This window comes from Laccaria bicolor, genomic scaffold (genome assembly GCF_000143565.1).
Source record: "Laccaria bicolor S238N-H82 LACBIscaffold_9 genomic scaffold, whole genome shotgun sequence".
Classification (NCBI taxonomy): Eukaryota; Fungi; Basidiomycota; class Agaricomycetes; order Agaricales; family Hydnangiaceae; genus Laccaria; species Laccaria bicolor.
Genome location: NW_001889880.1, coordinates 709,433 through 730,883, shown reverse-complemented (window position 1 = coordinate 730,883; position 21,451 = coordinate 709,433). Strand labels below are relative to the sequence as shown.

The following is a 21,451-nucleotide window of genomic DNA, read 5'->3' as shown; positions in this document are numbered from 1 at the left end:
GGTAAGAGGATGAGGGGGTGCGGCAGCGCAATAATAGGAAGCTTAGAGCTGTACATGGCCGACGACGACTAGAAAGGTGCTGCGAAGATAGATGGTGAGATTAAGAACGAGGTAGAGGAGAAGAGACGTTGGAACTTGGAAGGGAGCAATACACACGTGATTATGATAAAGTTGCCGGAGCAGTGCACACGTCTAAACGTGAAAAGTCAGTGTTCCCTGCTTCAAACTTTCTCTCTCGTTCTTGAAGAAGTTCAAGTTGAACATGTGCATCGCATCTCTCGTTAAGTACGCTTCGTACCATCGTCTAGTTATGTTTCTTACAGGTTACAAATATTTATTTCTATGACAGGAATCCTACACGGAGCTGTTGACCTTTCTGTCAATCACTCTACAGTCTTGGCTCGTCAACCTTAGCCTCAGTGATGAAGGTAACACCCTGTTAAAGCGTCAATCAAAGCCCATGATTTTGCAGAGATTGACTCACAGTTGTAATGTTCTTCTGGAGTTCAGGAATAGCAGCCTTGATGAGGGTTTGTTCGGCCTCGGTGATCTTTCCAAGAGGGTTAATCTTGACGACACCTTGAGGCTGCGTGAAGAAATCAAGTCAGCGTAGATAAACGAAAGGACGACGAGAAGCCTTACGCCGAGCTCGATATTTGAGGAGAAGTACGCGAGTTCAGCGCCGAGCTCCTTGGTTAAAGCAGCAGCACCAACGGGGTCGGCCTCCAGACTGACATAGCTGGGAGCGACGATGCCCTCCTCGCCCTTGACCGCACGCAGAATTTTGGAAGCGAACTCGGCACCAGCGTAAGCCATTGACAAAGTGGCAGACCCTGCTCCACCCTTGGCTTTGACGACTTCATCACCGCCGAACTGGATGCGGTTCACAAGAGCGTCGAGAGAGGCAGTGTCGACGCTGGCGGGCAGTGGGTGCGAGGATTGCGAGAGAAGGGGAACGATCTGTTGGAACCGTTAATGAGGTTGTCCAGGTGGAGTGATATACGACTTACAGTGACACCGCTGTGACCGCCAACGACTGGTACAACAACATCCTTGGACAAAGAAAGATCTCCGATTTTCTCGGCGACAAAAGTTGACGAGCGAACAACATCCAAAGTAGTAACACCAAAGAGACTGAGTCGGTGTTGGTTAACGGGATCGAGTGCAGCAGTTACCAACCTACCGCTTGGGATCGTAAACACCAGCCTTCTTGAACACCTCTGCGACAATAGGAACAGTCGAGTTAACTGGGTTGGAGATCACAAGGACGAATGCCTTGGGAGCAGTAGCGGCGATCCCAGTTGCAAGATCTCTGACGATTCCAGCGTTGATCTGGGACAGGTAAACGATTTATACGATATATCGAGTAATCGAGAAACGCAGACCTTGAACAAGTCGTCTCTAATCACATCTTATCATCAATTATCGATCAGGCACCAGGGTTTCGCGCTCACCTTGTCATCTACAAAAAGAGTATTAGTCTCAAGCATTTTTAAAAGTTTGAAGAAGAAAACGGACACCAGGCTTCCTCGGAACACCAGCGGGGATCACGACAATGTCAGCACCAGTCAGTGTCTTCTTGAGACCATCATCAGCAGGCAAGTAACCCTCGACTTTAGCAGGGGTCGAGATGTGAGAAAGATCTGCAGCAACTCCCGGGGTGTTAACAATATCATAGAGGCCGAGCTATGGGTTCGTCAATGTCATATTTCAACAATTCGCAACAAAAAAATTCGAACCTCCGTAATGAGTGGGTTGGCCTTCAGGAGTAATGCCAAAGGTTGGCCAATTCCACCTGTTCACTATCTTAACAGGATCTGAAGTCGACAAATCAGCAACATACCAGCAGCTCCGAGGACAACAGCCTTGACCATTCTAACTGATTTTTAATTGATTGAGGGATGGAGGAGGAATCGATCAAGTCTAGTTGCCCCAAACAGGGGACGCGCTGAAGTAATAGGCTTCTGGATTCACGTGATTAGACTTATCCCGGCACGGCTCGCGAGTAGCGACGCACCGAGCACGCGCTTTTACCCGTCTCTGACCACCGATATTCCGTGTATTTAACGAAGGAATCCTACTCCCTCCGCAGGATCAATTCGGAAAGCGTTGGACGAGCCAGCATTCGCCTGGGATAACAAGTCATTCTCAACGCCGACAAAATCCCGACGCGTCCGTTGCGCCGAATAAATTTATATTAGCAAGTGTATCTACCAAAAATTAATACAGCAGTTATGGCTAACGGGCGATGTGAGAAGACGAGTTTTTTTGTATCTCTCCTTGTGCGTTCGGGTTGGCTTTCACGCAGCCGTGGATTTCATGCGTCCTCTAAGACTATAACGTGACAGGCCTATCAACCCACGTGACCTCGACGCGTTGTGGTTTTGTAGCAGAGAGGTAGAAACTGCTAACAGACGACAAAGATTTCAACTCACCAGTAGACTCTCCTAGATAGACTTCGATATATGTGAAGTCGTACCTAGGTTCACGTAACTCACCAGCGCAATCCATAAAAGTGGCGCGTATGTAATTGCGCCGAAGGAAAGCAGAGTTGTGCAGGAATCCCCCCCCCTTAAGTTTGCCTTAAGTCCTCCCATATATTTATTCTACTCCCAAAATCATACGTCGCGATCGACGATCCATAATTTCTCCGTCTCGACGACGTTCATCTCCACGCGTCATTGGCGGCCGCCAATGACGATGCAAAAAACACAAGCTCACGATCCATCTGAACTCAATAAAGTTCGTCTCGACAATGTTCATCTGTTCATCTCCACGCGTCGCCAATGACAATGAAAAAATGCAAGCTCGCGATCCCCATCTGGTCTAACAAAATATTCAGATGACGTCCTACAGCAGCCTACTTACAGCGACGCATAAATAATAAATTAGCGTCATCACCTGATACTTCAGCAGGAAGTCACGCACACCGGGACCTTTCATAAATTTCATCAAATACGACGCAAATCATAGGCACCTCCCTTCGCACCGATCACTCGGATTTTGACATATCATGTCAGTAGCCATTTATTCAAATGATGCCTAAATAGGAACCTTGCAAGAGCTTGTAACTCGCAAGTACAGGCAAGTCTTCATGTCGACAGACCACCGATCAGACTGCGTCGGCGCCGCTGCCAGTTCATATTTGAGTTGACGAAGGGTAAAGGAAAAAAGTATCGACAATCACTCGTGACTAGTTGACTCGTCGTCCTCGTTTCCCATTCGATCGTGGATACATTGTGTGTTTTTCTCTTCGTGTCGAATTCTGTGATCAGTTGAAAAAAATATCTCAGCGTCGTGCTGAAGAACTCCCCACCCTCATGAGTCGTTTCCCTCGAGTCGGTCATGGGTCCCTCACCTCACCCCCCCAAAAAAAAATCGCAGCGGCTCCCTTTTCGCCAAGTAAAAGAACCCGGAACAAGCGCATTTCAAGGGCGAAGTTACGCTTCGCTCACCGACATTCTGGCGGTGGAGCCGGCGGAGAAGCTTTGCTAATTTTATATTTCGGCCGATAGAGTATATTCCTTGCATCTCCTTCCAAGGGCTTTTTTCGCCTATACCTGATTGTTCTATGTAAACGGCTCCACTCACCGAAAAGCACAGCTCGGACGTCGACGCGCAAAGATACTTGAAACGCCCTCCAACATAGATCCGTAGGAAATATATACAGTACGGGTGATAAAATGGGTGATATAATTCTGACGTCACATCTTGCCATTTCAAGACCTTCACCCGAATTTCCAATTCACCAACCTGATGCTCCGTTCAAACAGGTTAAAACTTGGACTAAGGCTACGCTAGGGGGTCAAATTTCAATGAAAAATGAAGAAAAATTCAAATAAAAATTCCTGTGGGTTCGGAGATCATGTTATCTATAATCTGATTGCCTCGTTTGGAATTTAATCCCAGCGATGGCATGAGGCGGCGTACTTGCCCGGTTTACATGCATAAGAATCAATTGACATGGACCTTTGCCGTCAGGTATGTACGATGTCATTGACGGGAGGAAACAGGGAAGCGATAGCACGAGGTGAATATCGGCGGCGGACCTACCAAAAAATTATGCAGTTAGTACGACAGGTCCGCGTACGCCCAAGCACTCCAAGCACTGTGCAAAAAGAAAGAAAATAAGGCAGACATCGACATTCCAAAATTAACAAGGAAAATAAATCCAGACCATGGCCGGTACGCACAAGCTCACCTTGAGTGAAAAAAAAGAGCACCAAGAATTCAATGAAAGCATCCCCAACAAGTGCTACTGTAGCACCGCGACTTGGCACTTGGTCCGGACTAGAAGGAAAAAAGAAAAAGGCATCACCAAGAAATGGGCGAGGATCCGGACTCGATCTATTACATAGTAGTCAGAGCTCCGAGTCGTAGTCGCGATTCAGCCGGCAGCCAAATCCCCGTCGATGTCGTTGTGGATACCTGCAAGATGTCATTGAAGTGCAGCAACGTTCATACCTTACCTTAGATAATCGATAAGTCCATCAACCAACACACCAACAACCTGGCGAATCAACTGTCGTTCGTTCGTTCCTCAAGGGCCCACCCAAACACCTTCGAAACGGTGATATGTCCAACTTTCATCCGCTTCCAAGTTCCAATCACCAATCAGTGGCACTTTCCCTATATAATAAGCTGAGTTTTCGAAGCCTGGCACTCGGAATTCAGTCGCCCCGTAGCTAGTATACAGTAAAACCCTGATATAGATTACTCACCGGAATCGCTTTGGCCGATGTACCCGATAAGGAGCATTGTATAGAAAGGACAGGTTCCGGTTCGGAGTACTAGTGACGATGGTGCAAGCAGCGATGTACACGGAGACAGGGGGCAGTTGATGGGAGTGGGGGGGGGAGGGGGGAGACGTGCTTACTTACCTTGATTGTCCATACTTACCTGACGTCCAATAGTAGGTCCCTTGAACTCTGAAGTAAGCTCAAGAGGTTGATCTCCTCCATCACTGCCAAGACAGAAGCAAAAAATAGATTCGGGGGTGGGGACGCACTTGAAGGGTCCACAGCGATAAGATCGCTTATTGCACTGCGCTGAGCCTGCGGTGATTGAGGACTTGCCGAAAGCGACTTCGAAAAGGCAGTATCAGAGTCAAAAGGTTACTCGTTCTTAGCATCGGATGGATTCAAAGCGAGTTCACCAAGAGTATGTATTATCATGCCAATGATGAGCGGATAAAATAACTGGGGACGAAAGATGGTACATCGCTAAATGTGGCGAGCGTAGTTTGGATTCTAAATGCTGGGGGATGGGATGATGATACAAAAAGCGTGCGGGGAGAACAAAAAAATAATAAAAGGGTATGTAATGCGGGGCGGATTCGGTTGGAGGGCGTGAAGAGGGGTTGTGATGGTGATGTCGTGGGGTGGGAGAGAAGGGGGAGAGGAGTAGATGTCATAAGGGGGGGGAGAAGGGTGATGATGTCCAGGGTGCAGAAAATAGACGTCCACGATCGCTGACACGCAATCTATCACTATCGATCGTTGGGGGGGGCAAGAACGTCTGAGGAAATCAAAACCCTCCAAGACACCCATCGTCGCTGACGCTGAAACTCGACATAGACTTGCACAGAGAGGCCGCTGAGCGGTTTTTGGTTCGTATCCGATCGGGATCGCGAGAGCTCTCGTGCTTTCGTTCCCGCTCCCCGCGACGACGACGGGGTTTTTGTTGGACATCCTCTTCGTGGGAGTAGTCGTAAGGATATGACGGGTTTATGGGAGGAGAGGGAGGGTACGGGAGGAAGGAAAGGGCGGATGGGGAGGTGGAGCTACCATAGACGTCTACGGGGGTATAACTATTGTGCTCTTCGTAACGCGATGCGGGAACAGCAAGGCCATGCAGTCCGTATGATTGTGTAGAGTTTGCGGGAAGATTTGAGGGAAAAGAATCGCTCTCGTCAGACTCTGAGGACAGATCAGGGATGAGCTGAGGCAAACTCGGATAGGTGAGGGTTGGGGTGCGTTCTGGGTCGTCTTGGGGCGGTGGCTGACGGAGGGGGGACGTTGGACGGGCTGAGGCAAATGCAAGGGCGCGCGGGTGAAAGTCGCTGGCGTATGCATAGCCGCGTCGTCCACTGCTCTGAGCTGCAGCAGGGTCGTCAAGCAGATAGGTGCGGCCCGGGCAGCCGCGCTCCGGGAGAGCACAATTGTTGGGAGAGACGACTATAGGAGAGCGATCATAAGATGCTGAGGAGTGGGCTGAGAAGGTATGGGTTAGAGAGGGCGAAGGGGGGAAGTGAACTGCATGGTGGTGGTGGTGGTGGTGGTGGTGGTGTTGTTGCTGTTGGTAGGAGGTGGGAGTGCGCTTGAGGATGGGTCTGGGCAGCATCATGGGCTGGTGGGTGGAGAGATGCTGCGAAAACAGCTAGTCTTTTTAAGAAGACCAGGGTGTTAGCAGAATAGAGCCATGGTCAGGTTGGTGTGAGATATGTATGGGTGGTTCAAGACGAGGCCACACTACAAACAAGACATAAATACAAAACACAGTGCATTGTTTGCCCTTCGTGTGGCTGCGTGTGGCGCATCCGCATTTGGTTCAATTACATAGTCACAAACGTAACAGCACAGATGTCACAGATTCCTTGGGGAGATTCTTTTGCGATTGATGCGACCTCGCTTGTTTCGTCCGATTCTTCAATAGTTTTACACCAGCCGCAAACCTATTTTCGTCTCCCCCCGACTCCGGAACCCGAAGATCTTCCTTATCGACTTTCTGTCCCCCCCTGGCGTAAATCCCTCTTTCACTTATCAATCAGACATATCTTTTGGTGGCGCTTATCTCAAAATACTAGCCACGTTCTCAACAATCCACCCAATGCCTCATGCTCAGTGATTTCTCTCTTCCTTCATGGAGCCACCCTTGCCAAGCACAATCTTATTTAACAAGGCCTTGACCTGATCCCGCCCTTCGACGCTTCTACTCTTGGTACCGGTACCCATTCTCAGCGGTATGGCACTCTTGATCTTCCACCTTGAGCGTCTTTGCCATACCCCCTATTAACCATTAACTTTACTCGGCAAACGGCCATTCCAATCCCCGTCTCTTCCACTTCTTTGATACCTTCTCTTCAAACCTTTCTTTCCGGTATGTTTAGCACCCGACCGCCGTCAGATATCTTTCCAGAAATCTCTCTCTGTGTGTGCTTCTCTAGAGATCCCCGTCTGTTCGTACCATCCCATCCATCCATTGACTCTCCGCCAATTTGCGTCCTCTGGTCACCCGACTCGAATGACGCCATAGCTCTCAAAGTCACGTTCACATCAACCACAGCCTGCACTAACCTTGAACAGGCCAGAGGTCGCGAGGTTATATCGTGCCTGGTCAGTCCACCAGATCAGCTTAGCCGCGGTCGCCCAAAAATCCTTTACATACATACATGAGATCTCACATCTCGGTTACGCCGTTCGTCTGGAACAGGTTAACTCGATATGAGCGCTCCCCCCTTCCCCCCCCTTTTCCCAGTTATCACAGTCCTGCTTGTCGCTTGTAACTTATGTAACACGCTGCGATGCGACAATAGATATGTACACTCTATCAACTGCCGTCAAACTCTCAATGAATGAACGTATCTTCTTCTTCTTAATGATCTTCGTCGTCGTAAAGGTTGAAGCTACTTTCCACCAGCGTACTGGACCCAGTCGAGACCTCGCCCACTGGCACCAACACAGTCGATCGCAGTCATCTGCGCTGGTCAGGTTGTCAGTAAGTACATAGAAGACCCATCATTCGTATTTAATTGGTTCTTCGCATAGGACGAAAAGCAGCGGAACCATTTGGTATTTGGTGCCGCGGGAAGGGAGGAGAGGGGGGAATTTGATTTGTACACAGTCACCCCAAACCGCTCACATGGGCCAAAGGTACCTTTTTCGCATTGTTCTGCCTCTTTCAGAAATAGCTTCGTTCTCCAATGATGAGCGAGGCTTAACTCAGGGACTCGCGGATAAAGGAACGTTAGACTGTCATATCGTATCAACGTAAGCCTGAACCCGCCGGTTCAGGTACCTTCATCGTCGACGGGGCCTTGACTCCGGGTGTGGCGAGCGTACAAAAGACACAAAGGAAGTACATACGTGCATGCAATTTACAACCCAACAGAGAACCACACAGAATCATCAACAGAATGTTCTTATTGCAAATGATGCTTGCGATCAGGAACAATTGTGGGGTACTCAAGCCACCATTGCTAGGTCATGATGTGGGGGAAAAACCCACAGAATCACAAGGTCAACTGAAGCCAGCAATCCAAGTCGGGGCTGGTGATTGCAAAAAACACAATCTTGAATTGATCGCATGGAAATAATAATAAAACACGCCACAAGAGGACAAGAAAACAAACGAAGCCTCTCTGTCTGAAGAAACATCGGCGAAACGTCTGAAAAGTTTTGACGAAGCCCGTCATTGACATTATGATCATGATTGACCTCAAAAGAAGCGCACAACAGGGTCGCTGGGCAACGCGCTCCCACAGTATAGGTTGTCAAGATTCAAACGCTCGCCACACCCGGAGTCAAGGCCCGAAGGTAAGAGTCAGATGGTCTCGTCAAGAGAGAAATAGTTCGAACGTGACGAACAGTTGGGATCAAGACTAGGACATGACATCGGCTAGTGAGTTATCGCGAGATGTGGCGACGACTGGCGAGGGAAGCTTGGAGTGTTCGAATGGATGGATAGAGAACGCGTCCGGTTGCTTTTGCGCCAAACTTGACGAAAATATCACGCTCCACGGCGGACAACGCGAGAGAATCCGTGCTGGTTTCTACTGGCTTGGTGAATGAAACTCTTATCTTGGAAAGAGTGTAGAGGTTTCGTTGAGTCTTGGCGAGAAGTGGAACATCTTTCATAGAGACCCATATGAAAGGCAACGAGTGTAGAGATTTGGTTGACTCTTGGCGAGAAGTGGCAACCATCTTTCATAAAAACCCATATCAAAGGCAGCTTTGACCGAGCTTGAGTTCGAGGTTGCGTTATCAGCTCTTGGCAAGAACATCTTCCTTGGAGACCCAAACGTAGCCTAAGCCTTTGCTCGAAAGATTCTGATCAGTACCAAGTGAAACGGAACCTCATAGTCGGTGGAGCGTTATTCCTATTCCTGATGACGAGCTTCAAGGTTGCGTTAACTTTTGGCAAGAACATCTTCATTGAAGACCCAAACGTAGCCTAAGCCTTTGCTCGAAGGATTCCAATCAGTACCAAGTGAAACGGATCCTCATAGTCGGTGGAGCTTTATTCCTATTCCTGATGACGAGCCTCCAGGTTGCGTTACCTCTTGGCGGGAACTGGGGCTACGAAGATTTTGGCCTCGCATGTACGTCGTCGAAGGTGACTTTGGCCCGAGCCAAGCCCCACTCCCATCATGAAAGTGACCAGCGATGCCGAACTAAAGATAGAACCGATGAACAGGCATGATAATTACGCGAGAAGAAAAAAGAAAAAGAGACTTGCCAAATGAGTTGAGTTGTAAAGCGCTGATACGATGCCGCAGGTCGAACCAACGCCAAGGCCTTCCTCGACGAGAAGAATTAAGGAAGGAATGAACCCAAGAATGAAACCAAAGGAGCACGGCTAATAATAGTACGCCAAGCAACCCTTGCAACAGGCTGGCTCAACGGTAGAAACGCGGGAAAGGGTGTTTCCTGTCCTCGCTTCTCGGGGGCCCTAATAAGCCCCTTCCAAGTGAATGTTCCCGAGACTACTCCCAAGTAAAGCATGAACGCCTAGGAGCTCCATGGAAGGCTTGGAAAAGGTCGTTGTTATCGTCGATTAGCAGGCTACGAAACGTTCTAAATGGCAAGTACTGGCGGGGACCTAGAAGAAGAAGAGACAAGCCCTTTGGCCTTGGGTTTCAGATCCTCGGAGACTCGGGGACGCCTGTAAACCAGCGATTTCTCCCGAGTCGTCGCATGGAGAGGGGTGGTGTGGTTGGAATTTGCATGCAAGTTATTTTGTTCTGACAAACAAAAGGGTTTGGAGTCACCCCATCACGCACGCCCTGGCATTCTGATTCCGCCGCCTCGAGAAAGACCTTGCTTGCCTGTATACCCGAGTCGGAAAATGCGTGAGTATGCGTGTGGAATATTGAGGACTGAAGGCGTTAGAGACACAAGTTGAACGGTGAGTCCGACGTCGTGGATTGATCACTCATTCATGGAAGGATTCCAGCTTCAGCCTCGTGGAAGGAACCCCTCACACTCTGAACAGAAAGATACATATCTCCAACGTCCACGGAACGGGGCGAAAACAAAACAACTTTTCAGGGATGTGTAATGAGTGGGACGAACTGAAAGGCACCATTCATCCACTCTATTGGACATGCTCAATGACACGCAACTGATCATGTGCATGAACATTAATACAAGCCAAAACGTCCTGTCAATCTCATGTCACTGGTCAGATACAAGATGTCGACGAAATCGCCAATACAGCATGTTTATTTCTCCGAGTCCCACATGAGGGTGCTGCGTGCCGAAATACCATATCACAGCACAAGGCAACAACAAAATTAACAAGGACAACATGTCATTCATTTGTGTTCGTTGCGTCCGCTCCATTGCTGTCGGAAGGTACGGTTTACTTTATCATCTACTTACCGTTCAATACTTATCCTCTTGCAGCCTCTCGCCGCGTTATACTCAGAGTACTTAGCGCCCGGTGATCAATGACAATTCCTTGGGGAGAAGATAAGCACCCATTCAATCCCGCATGTTGAACCATCGGATCATATGTCATCTTCGCGTGGCTGCATTAAGGACCTGTACGTAGCAGACCAAACACCCAACTCGTTCGCTCAAGGGAAACAAACTAAGTGGCTGTTATGTCCTCATGACGCTCATGTGGCCGGTTTGGCGTTTCAGATTAGGTTGGATCTGTAAAAGCTTGTCGGCGGACGGGCCATAGGCGCTGGTCATGGGGCTGTACCGAATGGATTCTGGGCGCTTGATAACGAGCTCTACATGCAATGATCCGTTCATGACAACATTCACATCTCAACGCTCGCGGGAAATAAGTGGTATAATTTTCCAAGTGGTTCCCTTCCAAGGAAGACACTACTATATATTATGAGGGCTCTAGGTTGCGCTCGCGGTCAATGACATTAAGCACGGCGGTCGCAAGATCACATCAAGTCCTCTTTGAGGGCGTTTTCGGAGTCCAGCCCAACTTTGGTGATTTCTTCCACCGAGTCGTCGTGCAGGTTGGATTGAGGTCCGGTGTAATGGCGATGAGCTCCCAGGATATACCAAACGCTGCACGGAAATCTATCAGCGGATAACAAAGGTGACAGAAATCGACATACCACGCAAGGATAATCACGCCTACGGTTATGACCTACGCCTCGCAGTGAGCACAGCAAAATGAATCCATCTATAACTAAAACTCACAGAGGCATAGTTCATGTTGTCTGCTGTGACGGGCATCACGGTCGGTAGTGAGAATATGACACAGACGAACAAAGTCCAGGAAATACACATAGTATTGCAGAGAAGGCCCACTACCCCGCCACCCATGTAGAATGGGCCTGGTTTAAACATGACATCGGGATGTTTGTGGAACACCCTTCGACAGAAAATGGGGATGATATAGCTCAGGTCGAGCGCCATCGCAGTCAACGAAAATATGGCATTCGCCGCTATAGGACTCGCAAGGTCGAGCAGTCCAGGAAGAACGCTGACGATCGTCGTACACCAGATGGCGCGGAGGGGAGTCTGTGTTATTTTGGAATTCTTCCCAAAGTAACCACGGTCAGGCAAGCCTGCCCATGGGATGATAAGCAATGAGCATCAGTCTAGGAAATGACGTTGCGCACCGTGGTCGCGGCTAAATGCGTAAATTGTCCGCGAACATGCATGAAGGGCGGTTTGCACGACGAAAAAGGCGGTGATACAGACGAAAACCTGGAAGAAAGAAGCAAATATGAATATATAAGAACGGGCGTAGGCAGCCTTGTGATCTACCCAGATAATCAGCGCGCCAGCCTTGCCTGCTCGCAATACCAGGATCTCAAGGAAAGCGGATCCAGAACTGCCGGGCAGATTTTCTCTAAAGAAAAAACGTTCGGTCTTTTCCTCAATCACTGAAGTCACGACTCACAGAGGACCAGAGCAAATGATTAGGACGATGTTCAGAAGCCAACCGATGATACCAGTCCCGATGACTTCCCATGGTGTGAGTTAGAGATATAACCCAGACGGAAAGACATACCTGCAATAAAAATCGCGGATGGAGCCGCGTAGGCTGCACGGCGAACTTCCTCTCTAGATAAAAACAAGAATATCGGATTGAGCCTTTACCCCAATCTGTTCAGAGGTCAAAACGGACGAGATGTGGGCAGTGGCGTCATAATCCTATTCCGCCGTTAGTAAAGCTCGGTCTCATTGATTAACAAAACTCAGAACTCACAGTCATGGTCCATTGAACGCTTAACAATCCAAACAGGAACGCAATACCCGTATTCCAACCTCCAGTTTGGTTGACAATACCAGCCGTCCCAAAGACATAACCAGCAGCATGCATTTCAGAGCGAGGAGTCTTGGCTAGAAGAACGATAATTATGACTGGAGAGTGTCAATCAACAGCTTGAATTAATCGCGGGGGGAGGGAGCCTACCAAAGGTGGTTCCGAGATTAACGAATACAAATCCTTTGGTTAAACGTGCGAGGTGCCGGGTTGCCAAAGAGTTCTAAATTCGTAACGACATTCGGAAAGTCAACTTTCTTTCTCCAGCGAACGAGTCGTTGACGCGTCATTACCAGCAATCCGTGAACAGCAAGAAGTCCGGCGAAAAGTCCAACTATCTTTCCCTGAGAGCAAGTTCTTCCACGTCAATTTGATATCGACTCGCCCGGATAGGTGGGGTTCATACCGCAGTGATGTCATAATGCCCATTCTGAAATTATGACGTTATGAGGTATAAGAGCGAATACAATGTATGGCATACCTTGCCGATGGAAACCGCTGCGAGAATCATGTTCGCCAAACCGAATTCCGTTGAGGATATACCCGCAATCTGACCTGAATGCTGTTATATAAAAATCGGTAGAAAAAGGTAGCATTTACCAAGGATGTTGAGCCAGCCGACGACCCATCCGATCTGAAAAGCATTTAAAATTAATCTGTAGAAGAAAAAAATGGGCGTACCCTTGCACGGTGCTTCTTTGGCGTCAGTTGCGCAGAAGCGGTATACCTTGACGAGGTAAATTGGCCTTATGCAGCGAACGAATTTGACTTGCACTTACAACCCACCGCAAGTCGGATATGCGCTGACAATTTCTGCGATACTAGCCCCCAAAGTAAAACACATACACGCTCCGAGAATCCAACACCACGTTACCTACGTAGTATCATTCTCAGTCCTGTTGCTCCCCTAGAAATAAAGCGCACTCACAGATGCTGGACCTCCCAGGAGCAAAGGGGTATTGAACGTCGTTGCGATACTTGAGCATAAACCCTAAATCAAAATTAACACGACAAGTCGTGCGACCTGGACTTGAATCCCACCTACCATGATACTGAACGCAAAACTTATCTACCGGTCAGGGATGAGTGACCTAGTCCAGCTCAAAACACATAAAAACTCACCGTAGCCAGATTAGAAAACTCCCGCTTGAACGAGGGCTTGTAGCCAAGCGCAACAAGTTCCTTGTCGTCCTCATCGTTGGTGTCGAACGAATCGCTGCGTTTTTCGTTGAGTGACATGGTTCAGGGGGTGGGAGGGAGTTAGTGGGATAGAGTCCGGGGGTGGTGGTGGCTCTCCAACGAGAAGCTGAGCTATTTTTTGCTGCAAGCGGCCTTTGCTAAATTGAAGAAAGAGTCCTCACACGACCACACGCTCGGAATCAACGAAAAAGGTTATACTGCCATAACGTAACAGAAAGCGCATGAAATCTCTGGAGATGGCTATTTTTAGTCGCGTAACCGGCCCGGGTCAACTTCAAACTTGTCAATATTCTTGGCATTTCTACCCTCTTGATTTCTATAGTACACACATAGCTTCAGTCCTCAATGGGATGACGCTTACCATCCTCCTTTTACTTTGAACCAGGCGATCTTTATCAAGGAAGCAAGTCTCTAGAATAAACCACCCGCTCACCTCGGGCAAGGTTATACCATTTATCAAATCTAATCATTCGAGCTGATGTCGTGAAGAGATGACATCATGCATTTCTTTTTTTTTTTTGCCTGGGCGATATTGTGAGGGGTTTCCAAGGCTGCTTTGTTGCATTCGCCAAGTTCTGTCTCTGATTTCGATCCTATAGCTACTCGCATAAATTACCAAGCCAAATTGCACGCATGGCTGGCAAAGCTTTGGGGGAACACCTATCCGTTGTCACAAAACTTGCTCCATCGATGCTTCATCTTTTGACGAAACTATTTTTCTTGTAAACTTCTATACTATGCATGGAGCGTTGATATTATAGGAACAGATTTATTTAAATCGTCCATTAGACAAAGGGAGAAAATTCTCATCCAAAAGGATGACATATGTAGATCGCATAATATCTGTATGCGTAGCAAATCGATAACGAATGCATGAGTTGAATGCTAGGGTCGAGACGTAGGCTAATATCACAGCAATTTCACAGCGAGTAGCAGGGACATACGTACAAAAAGAGGGAAGTGAATAATTTCAAGAAACGAAGTCGAAAGGGGAGTGGAAATGCTGGGGTGGTATACAATCAGGAGATTCATGAATGGGTGGAGATGGAGAAAAGATTGGTGAAGATGTCACATAGGGGCCGGTATCATGTTGCGTCTCCGGGACGTGTTGTCGACGTTCTCCTTCTCGTCCGAAAGGCTAGTTTCGGACCCAGCTCTACCTAGGGGTCGCATCGTCTTCTTCACGACAGATTGTTCTGCCTTACCAGATGGGGTGCGAGAGCGAGATGCTCCCATGGTGGGGACAGGTTTCACTGAGGGTGTACGGGACAGTGAGGCGAGTCGACCGGCAGGGGTGGGGGTGCCTGCAAGGGATCGTGAAGGTCGTGGCTTCATAGGTGGGGGGCCCATGGAGCCTTCAATGCCGCGAGCAGGCTTGGAAGCTGAGGCGTTGGTGGCAGTTCCATTCACACGGGAACTCTTCCCTAAGGCCAGAGGTCTCGTCGATCCACCGTCTGAGGGCGTCGAGCGTCCTTTTCCGAGACCGGTATCCGTGCCAGAATCGGAGATTACAGAGGGCGGACGAGAGATCGGAGCGTTGCTAGTGAATATTGATGAATCACGACGATGAGCTACTTTGGAGGGTTGTGCTGGGGTACTGCCCGCAGTACCTCGGACGTTGTGTTTCCGTTTAAGCTGTGAAAAGAAGGTTAGACTGAAAGGGTATATGACGACACTTAATGACATACCAGTTCTAACTCCTGCTGCTTTGAATCCAATGCAATGTTCATGCCCAGCAAGTCTTCCTTATCTTGGGCGCGCTGCTTCGTGATCTGAACAATCTTGACCTCTTTGTCGGCACTCTCCTGCTGCAGCTCATGGACCTGCCTCCTGAGTCTCTCGACTTCGTCCCTGAGCGCATTGACTCTCTCTTTGGATGTTTTCATCTCAACATCGGCTTCGGCCTTTTGTCGGACCAAATCGTCGAGACGCATCTGTATGTCTCCCGCATGCTCAGAAGTATCCCGAAGTGCTCTATTCTGCTCTCCGATGGCATGTGAATGTTCTCGCTTCAAGTTGCTCATTTCTTCGTGGAGTCGCTCGGCCTCGGCTTCGGACTGGATAAGGCGCTGGGTATACTCGGCGATTTCTTCGTCTCTGCGTCGGTTATTTTCCTCGAGACGCGCTGCATTGTCAGCGGCGAATTGGCCCTCTTGCTCGAGTTGTACAAGACGATCGTCACGTTCTTGAACCGCAGCAGCGAGGCTTTCAGAATGCTCCTTCTCCTGCTGCAACTCGTAATCAATCTGAATAGAGTCGATGTCAGTAATATCCTGGGCAAAAGGGTACAACGAACCTGGTCCCTGTCTTTTTCAAGAGCCTCCTTGAGGTTCCACAGCTCCTGAACCTCAGCCTCAAGTTCATTCCTCTTGTTTTCACCGTCAGTCCACTCCTCCTCCATATTCGATGTCCTCGTCTGCAGGTCCTCGAGATCCTTCTTGAGGGCCTCTCGGTCGTTCTCTAGCCCGATCCTCGCTTTCTCCAAAGCGTCGAGCTTCTCTGAGGTTTTCTCCGTATGTGACCACTGAGCCTCTAACTCCGCTTTCAGCGTAGCGTACTCCTCATCGCGAGTGCTGAGCTGCTGTTTCACCTTCTGCACCTCGTCCTGCAATCCAGCGTTCTCAACTTGCAAGTCCTCCAACTTGACTTGAAGCTCCTCTTTCTCTTGTTCCCAATTGGCTTCAATATGTTGATGTCTCGCCTTCTCCTCGTCGTTCTCCTGCTGACGCTCCACGACCAGTTTCTTCAGCTCTTCTTCGTCGATCATTCCAACGCTGGCATTACCCATCATCTCCATTTGTTCCTTAGCCTCTCTGATGCCCTCCTTCAGCTCCCTCTCACTCTCATCGCGGCTCCAGAGTACTTCCTTGAGGTTCATGACATCTTCGCTACGTTCTTTGACGAGACTCTCCAGAGTCTCGATCTCCTCTCGCAAAACTTCCTCCCGCTTGGATATATCCCCCTTCTCTCGCTCCAAACTCGCAATCTGACGATGGAGCATACGCAGCGCTTCGCTGCTAGCTTCATCCATAACGCTGCGCTCCATGCTGTGATGTCTCGAATCTTCCACTTCCTCCTCCAAGAGACGACAAGCTTTCTCCAGATCCTGAACCTTCTTTTTCCAAGAGTGGAGAGCGGTTTTTCGCTTCACTTCGTCCTTCTCAAAGTCGGAAAGCTTTTTGCCGAGAATCTCTACCAGCTCATCACGAGCTCTGAGGTCAGACTCATATTGAGAACACAACTCCGTTTGCAATGCCAACTGCGTCTGCAAAGAAAAGATAAGACTTTCTTCCTTAGAGGTTTTGCGCGCGTGTTTTGGAGCACCTTGCGGAGGTGTGGCAGGGATCATGGTCTGAGGCGTGTAGTACGTCCCTGCGTTGGCGCTGAAGGGGTCGGGCTCACTGGGTCCCGCCGAGTAGACAACAAGATCTCCGCATGATTCGTCGTTGATATCGGCCTCAGGCGCTGTCGGAGATGTGGAACGAAGCATAGATTGGAAGACGGAGTCGCTTAGAGCTCTACTTCGACCCTTGGAGGAGTCGGGAGACGGTACACCCGAAGGTGACGGAGAAGTGGCATTCTCTGAAATGCTCCGTTTCAGACTAATCGATTCGTCGCGTATATCCTTGCTATTTGTCATCGAGTAGAAGATCGTCTGACCGAAGCTAAACGATTGACTGCGGTCATGAAGAGGTGAAGGCAAACGGGCTGATTTCTCTTTCGCATGAAAGATAGTTTCGTCAACAACTCGAGGCACAGGAATAGGGACATCTTCTTGGTCTCCCTGAGATTCAGTTGCCTTTTCTTTCCCCTTGAGTGACTCCTTAGACTTGTACGGCGTAGAGGTCATCCGGTGGTTGGAGTTGACGCTCTCGCTACAAGCGGCAGAGCTATTAGTTGAAGAGTTCAACTCGACTGACTCGTCTAGAAGCGGGGCGTTGACATCAAAACCAAGACCCGGAGGAAAATTTGGGAGTTCCAGCTGCTGGGACATGTCAAAGATATTGGAAAAATTAGGCTCCCGAGGACCGGATAAGGACATGTCGGACGTCTCTACATGTTGGGATTTCGCGGAGTTTTGACTGTCGCCCAAAGGAGAGAAAACTTCAGCAACAGTGGGCCTTGCGGATTTGCCGTTTGGAGAGCGTTTCTTAGCAGGAGTGCTGGTTTCCGGACCTGATTGATTTAGCCGGTCAATGAACGATAACTCATCCTTGGGTGGTGGTATGGGGAACGGATGTTGGTCCAAGTCCATTGACTGTTCCGGAGTCAAGACTTTGTATGCATCACGGGAGAAGAAACGGACGTTTTGGCCAGTGCCGGGAGTATTTGGGTCACGGAGAATTGAGCGGACTGAATTGAATCTCTCCGGAAAGGCTGGTGTGATGGGTGAGCGCCTAGAATCATCGTTGTGACCCAAGGCGCTTTGTGATCTCATCAATTCGTAATGGGAAGATTCCTGACGCAACAAGTCCAATGATGGACGGCGCAAAGCGTCGGCGGACGAGCGCGGCATCGTATTCTGCGAATGAGGGGGAGAGGGACGAAGGATATCATGCGACGACCTTGCTGCGATGGTCTGTGATGTACGCGAGACTTCTGTTGGATTGCTCGCTATCGAATTCTGAGAGGCTAATCCCATAGGTTAGTCGGGTGGCGTTGTAATGCAAGATTATATACATACCGCTCATGTTGAGAGGAGATCTGACTTTCTTGGGGGGACCGATAGGATACTTCAAAGGGACGGGTGGTCCGCTCTCGTCCTTGGCTGGCGCCTTAGACATGCGTTTGAACATGCCACGGCGGCTACCTTTACTCGGCGAACCAGGTGGACTTGGATTTGAATGTGAAACCTGCGAGTCATTTGTGTGGAAGAGAGATAAATTGGGATGCTGCTCGAAGACCTTGTTCAGGACTTCGCCTTGCGATGTAGACACCTCGTCGTCATGGGTTTGGCGAGGTTTGAGGGCATGGGTAATCTTTGACCACATCTCCTTTTATATAGAATCCAGTACAATGTTGGCGAGCGATGCCGTCAAGGATGGCGGGGCGAGGCGCCTGTCGGAAACCGTTGTTGATGTGGTTGGGAGAAGACCCTTGTCGTGTCCTTGTTTCGGTAAAGGCAGCCCGAATTTTCAACACGATTGGACGCGATGAACACGTGATCGAGTCGCAAAGTTTGCGTTTGTGTACACGACGGAAGCATTGCCCTTGACCAAGTCCCTCAAACTCACCACGCAATTTGCCACAGTACTCGGAACACATCGATCATTATGTTTCCCCCTAGTGCGTAGAAGCTTCCGCGTACCCATTCATTTTTTACGTCCCAACGTTGTAATAGAATCAATGACGTTGCCCCATAACCCAACCATTGCCAGTTCCATTCAACATGGATGGCCATGGAATACCAGAGGGCCCAGTTGCAACGCAGCAATCTCAAGAAAGCTTTATAGATGCTTATCACGTTTTACGTGCACTACTTGCCCCATTGGTAGGCGCCGAAAACGTGACTAGCGTAAGCCGTACGAGTTCGAAGCTTCAGCGGAACACGAAGACTCGTAAGATGATCACCGATGGCCCTAGCACGATCCAACCCAGGCCCCCTTTCTGGATAAAAAGCAAACTTCTCCACGCATGAAAGGTGAGCAACTCCCAACGCACCTCAGCCGCAATGGTTTGTGCCATCCTAGCTGGCTGTTATCTCCTAGCCCTGGTCACGTCCAGCTTTTGTCTAACTTATGGCCACAAACCTATAGGCATCGAATCTCGCAGCCTTGAAGCTATATACCAAGCTGCTCTCAAGGAAAAAGGCACCTTGAAAATATCCTGGGGCGGTGACGGTAAATCAGTTTTTTTTTGTCTCTTGGTTAACCCGATTTTAACATTTTTTTTCTGTTTACAAGCAAGATCAGCTAGTACCGGACTTATAGCCGCTTTCACAAAGCGTTTCCCAGACGTCAAGTTCAACCTGACTGTTGACTTATCCAAGTACCACGACAGCCGTGCTGATCGTACTTTCGACACGTCAAATGGAGAGGACGATGGTGCTGACGTCATAGTCATTCAAACTGTGCACGACTTTCCTCGCTGGAAGGAAGCAAATCGGTTGCTGCCCTACAAGGTAGCCACCTGGAACGATATTCAGTCACCGTTCAAGGACGAAGACGGTACTTTTACGGGCTGCTTCATTTGTAAGCTTCCAAACCCTCTCTAGCGCCTCATACAGATCATTGATTATCTCTTTGCCTGTGCAGACGAGTTCGGTATAATCGTCTTCAATGACAACAAGGTCGCCAACGACACAGTACCAACATCATACAAAGCGTTTCTCAAGCCAGAGTGGCGTAACAAACTCGCTCTTACCTATCCAAACGACGACGACGCCATCCTCTACCTATTCACCTCGATCGTCAAACGGCACGGCTGGACCTTCATCGACTCCCTCGTTTCGCAAAACGTAACCTGGCTCCGGGGATCCGGAACCCCCTCCGAACTCATAGCAAAACCGCCCTCGCAAAACGAGCTCACAGCGTCTTTCGCTGCATCCACGCGCGTCGCAGCCGTAGTCTCGACTAAATTGCCCACTGAAGACCACTACGTCACATGGCCACAAACCGGCGCCATCTTCGCAACGACAACGATGCCAGAAACTGCCAAGCTCTTCATGAGTTATATCATGAGCGACGAGTGGCAAGCGATAGCTTCTGCGTCGAGCGGATACGCAACGAGGAAAGAATTTGATAAGAATGAGGTTTTGAATCAGACGCTTACGAACCCTCTTGGGTTTGTAACGTTTATGCAGGATCGCGCGAATGTGGAGAGGTGGAGGTTCCAGTTCGAGACTACATTGGGAACTCCACAGGGAGTAAGTCCTCTCCTCAACAAGACAGTTATCTAGTCGCCATTCACTATGCCACTACTTGTAAATTTTGTGTAAATTAGTTTTCGGCCAGCATAATAGTTTTCATAGTTCGCAAGATATTTACCTTATCCCCGACGAGGGTAGATGCAACTTTTGGCTGGTGCCTTGGACGGCGGCCGTACTACGTAGGGCCGCTGGGCTCTGATTACCGGTAATTGACTGAGCCCATCAAATGCGAGCTACGAGCTCAATACGAGCTACTACTTACCGTAGACTCAGTGTTTGCGCGCAATTTGCGCGGGTAAGCCAAACAATTGTAAGATTCACCTAAACGTAGATAGCGTAGACTACAGACGAATCAGTAAAGTGAAATAGGAAGTACACTCACTGATCAAAAGTAATGTCACATGATTTTTTGGACAAAGTTGGTGCTGTAACACAAGAACCAAACATTTTAAGGACTAAACTCTGGTGCATGAAACATAACTAAGGACATGTAGATTGTATATACCAAGTCTGGAGATGAACAAATAAAAACTCAGGATACAGCAGGGCATTGACTATGACAACTCCCAAAAATGGGATTTGACAAAATGGGAAATTCTGAATGACTGCAACCTACTGGAAGCAATTCACAACTTGAGGAAGAGATATTTTGAACACTCGGTCTCCCTGCTATTGTTATGAGCTTCATAAAGTCTTTGGGCTAGAAAATTCTATATCCTCCCCTAAAAGGTAAATTTGAACTTGTTCTCAATTTATGTATTTTTCACTCAATATATTTGTTGGAATGAGGTAAAATAACTCCCCGTTGATGTTTGTAGTGTGTATAATACAAAAGGTAGGTAGAAATGTTGAAATGAACATTGCATAATGTCTGTAGAAGCTAATTTCCAGAGTTTGTCTGGAAGTAACAAGTATCTA

At 48.8% G+C, this 21,451-nt stretch overlaps 5 protein-coding genes across 5 annotated transcripts; 2 read left to right on the top strand and 3 right to left on the bottom strand.

Moving 5' to 3' along the window:
* Positions 1-275: 275 nt before the first annotated feature.
* On the bottom strand, positions 276-1,888 carry LACBIDRAFT_326114 (NAD-malate dehydrogenase). Its single transcript, XM_001879684.1, has 10 exons — positions 1,844-1,888; positions 1,740-1,795; positions 1,519-1,686; positions 1,455-1,462; positions 1,386-1,401; positions 1,184-1,332; positions 1,011-1,134; positions 643-960; positions 485-586; positions 276-436 (listed from the first exon to the last, which is right to left on the bottom strand). Exons 1-10 carry the CDS (start codon positions 1,872-1,874, stop codon positions 389-391), a joined length of 1,020 nt encoding a protein of 339 aa, XP_001879719.1. The 5' UTR covers positions 1,875-1,888; the 3' UTR covers positions 276-388.
* Positions 1,889-3,993: 2,105 nt separating this feature from the next.
* On the bottom strand, positions 3,994-6,389 carry LACBIDRAFT_293865 (uncharacterized protein; the record flags this gene model as incomplete). The annotated part of the gene is made up of 7 exons (XM_001879683.1): positions 5,534-6,389; positions 4,881-4,894; positions 4,722-4,790; positions 4,553-4,629; positions 4,470-4,510; positions 4,202-4,347; positions 3,994-4,049 (listed from the first exon to the last, which is right to left on the bottom strand). The coding sequence occupies exons 1-7, from the start codon at positions 6,343-6,345 to the stop codon at positions 3,994-3,996; spliced, it is 1,215 nt and encodes a 404-aa protein (XP_001879718.1). The 5' UTR covers positions 6,346-6,389.
* Positions 6,390-6,887: 498 nt separating this feature from the next.
* LACBIDRAFT_293864 (uncharacterized protein) lies at positions 6,888-9,537 on the top strand (the record flags this gene model as incomplete). The annotated part of the gene is made up of 5 exons (XM_001879940.1): positions 6,888-7,716; positions 7,767-7,871; positions 8,488-8,534; positions 9,171-9,319; positions 9,497-9,537. Exons 1-5 carry the CDS (start codon positions 7,537-7,539, stop codon positions 9,535-9,537), a joined length of 522 nt encoding a protein of 173 aa, XP_001879975.1. The 5' UTR covers positions 6,888-7,536.
* A 1,588-nt stretch (positions 9,538-11,125) lies between these two features.
* On the bottom strand, positions 11,126-13,704 carry LACBIDRAFT_234289 (APC amino acid permease; the record flags this gene model as incomplete). The annotated part of the gene is made up of 19 exons (XM_001879682.1): positions 11,126-11,255; positions 11,306-11,337; positions 11,391-11,761; positions 11,816-11,903; positions 11,964-12,048; positions 12,100-12,163; positions 12,211-12,263; positions 12,328-12,353; positions 12,409-12,563; positions 12,616-12,688; positions 12,759-12,809; positions 12,872-12,895; positions 12,947-13,020; positions 13,066-13,099; positions 13,147-13,192; positions 13,245-13,339; positions 13,394-13,456; positions 13,511-13,534; positions 13,588-13,704. The coding sequence occupies 19 exons, from the start codon at positions 13,702-13,704 to the stop codon at positions 11,126-11,128; spliced, it is 1,605 nt and encodes a 534-aa protein (XP_001879717.1).
* Positions 13,705-19,336: 5,632 nt separating this feature from the next.
* LACBIDRAFT_190104 (uncharacterized protein) lies at positions 19,337-20,659 on the top strand (the record flags this gene model as incomplete). Its single annotated transcript, XM_001879939.1, has 3 exons — positions 19,337-19,505; positions 19,569-19,856; positions 19,920-20,659. 3 exons carry the CDS (start codon positions 19,337-19,339, stop codon positions 20,561-20,563), a joined length of 1,101 nt encoding a protein of 366 aa, XP_001879974.1. The 3' UTR covers positions 20,564-20,659.
* Positions 20,660-21,451: the final 792 nt, after the last annotated feature.